The sequence below is a fragment of the Aptenodytes forsteri genome, unplaced genomic scaffold (genome assembly GCF_000699145.1).
Source record: "Aptenodytes forsteri isolate BGI_AS27 unplaced genomic scaffold, ASM69914v1 Scaffold226, whole genome shotgun sequence".
NCBI classification, from domain to species: Eukaryota; Metazoa; Chordata; class Aves; order Sphenisciformes; family Spheniscidae; genus Aptenodytes; species Aptenodytes forsteri.
The window spans coordinates 1,474,672-1,476,327 of record NW_008795249.1 but is presented as its reverse complement, the minus strand read 5'-3'; the positions used below and the strand labels follow the sequence as shown (position 1 = coordinate 1,476,327).

General features: G+C 37.6%; 1 protein-coding gene across 1 annotated transcript in view; it reads right to left on the bottom strand.

Moving 5' to 3' along the window:
* Positions 1-286: 286 nt before the first annotated feature.
* The window catches only part of DYDC1 (DPY30 domain containing 1), a 5,743-nt gene continuing 4,373 nt past the window's right edge, over positions 287-1,656 (bottom strand). The window contains exon 5 of the mRNA XM_009278821.1: positions 287-340. Coding sequence (XP_009277096.1) covers positions 287-340 — 54 coding nt within the window. The remainder of the gene's footprint in view (positions 341-1,656) is intronic.

Sequence of the window (1,656 nt, the reverse complement as noted above, 5' to 3'; positions counted from 1 at the left end):
TTACATTGTTACACTTCAAGAATCAATGGGCAATAAGTAGAAAATATATTTACTGCTTTCATTTCAATTGCAGTTTTCTTCCTCCGAGTCAGCCATGCTAGCTACAGTGGTTTAAGAACAAAAAGGAAGCATCACATGCCAGAATTAACAGACTTTATACAAACACCCAGAAAGCACAGAAACTGAAACAACAGGTATGTAAATCAGCTCTCTATATAAAATACATAAATTAAGACATTACACTTCAGGATCAGCAAGTAATGAGTAGAAAATATATTTACAGCTTTCAGATCAGTTGGGAACTTTCTTGTTCTGATTCTGCCTTGAGATCTGTTATACTCTGAAAAGAAAAAAGAAATTCTATCAGTTTCCAGCATTAACTGAACTTTGTAAAAAGAAAAAAAGAGGAGAAAAGAAAAAACCCACGTGATGGACATGCCAGTATTCATCAATATAATTACGGAGTCTTCCATTCAGTGAAATATGAAGTTTATCACCAGACTTTTATTATAAAATCCAGCGAGTCTGGATGAAGTATTACGATTCTGAGAACAGAATAGTTTCAATAGAACAAGTCTGTATGTTTTAATTTTATTGATCTCTTCCTAATTTGTAGTTTAATTCAACAAACATATTACTGTAAAACCTGAAACAACATCACCAAAGGCCAAGGTAATCCAACTTTAAACGGCTTTTGGCATGAAAACTTGGAAGATGGCACATGTAAGGAGAAGCACGTTAAGTTTACTATTCATTTTCACTTCTGGTTTCGCAATTCACTTATTTAAGAACACATAAAATATGCCTGAAGCCTCAAGAATACTTTTTAATATGTAATTATCAGAAAACTATAAAAATTGGGACTATACAAAACCTTGAGAACTCATCTGATTTACCTTGATGAAAAACACACCTGTGAAAACCCGACCCTAAGAACAGTCGTAAGTATGTTCATAAATCTATTTAGAGAACACTTATAAATCAGGCTGTTATTAAAGTAACCTTAAGCATAAAGCATATTAATATCACAATATAAATTCTGAGCTACAATTACACTACTGATACCAGAAATTAAGCGAGCAAATTATTAAGGCTAATAGAGGAAAAAGGGTTCTGATAACAATGTACTAAAACTAGTATATCGAAATCTCAAGTCATACCACTTGGAATACTCTAACTGGAAAAAGTCAGACAGATATCAATATCTTTATGACCAGTGAATACTCATAAAGCTGAGTGATTTCGCAGGAGTTGATAGTATCTGTTAAATGTACTGCCATGCCTTATAATGAATGAAGGGTGATTCACGGCCTCTCATGGTGTGAACCTCATGAGGTTCAACAAGGCCAAGTGCAAGGTCCTGCACCTGGGTCAGGGCAACCCCTGGTCTCAACACAGGCTGGGGGATGAAGGGATCGAGAGCAGCCCTGCCGAGAAGGACTTGGGGGTACTGGGGGATGAAAAGCTGGACATGAGCCAGCAATGTGCGCTCGCAGCAAAAGATGGTGGCAACCTTTTTAGCAGGGCCTGTTGCGACAGGACAAGGGGGAATGGCTTTAAACTAGGGGGGGTAGATTTAAGACTAGATCTAAGGAAGACATTTTTTACGCTGAGGTGGTGAAGCACTGGCCCAGGTTGCCCAGAGAGGTGGATGGC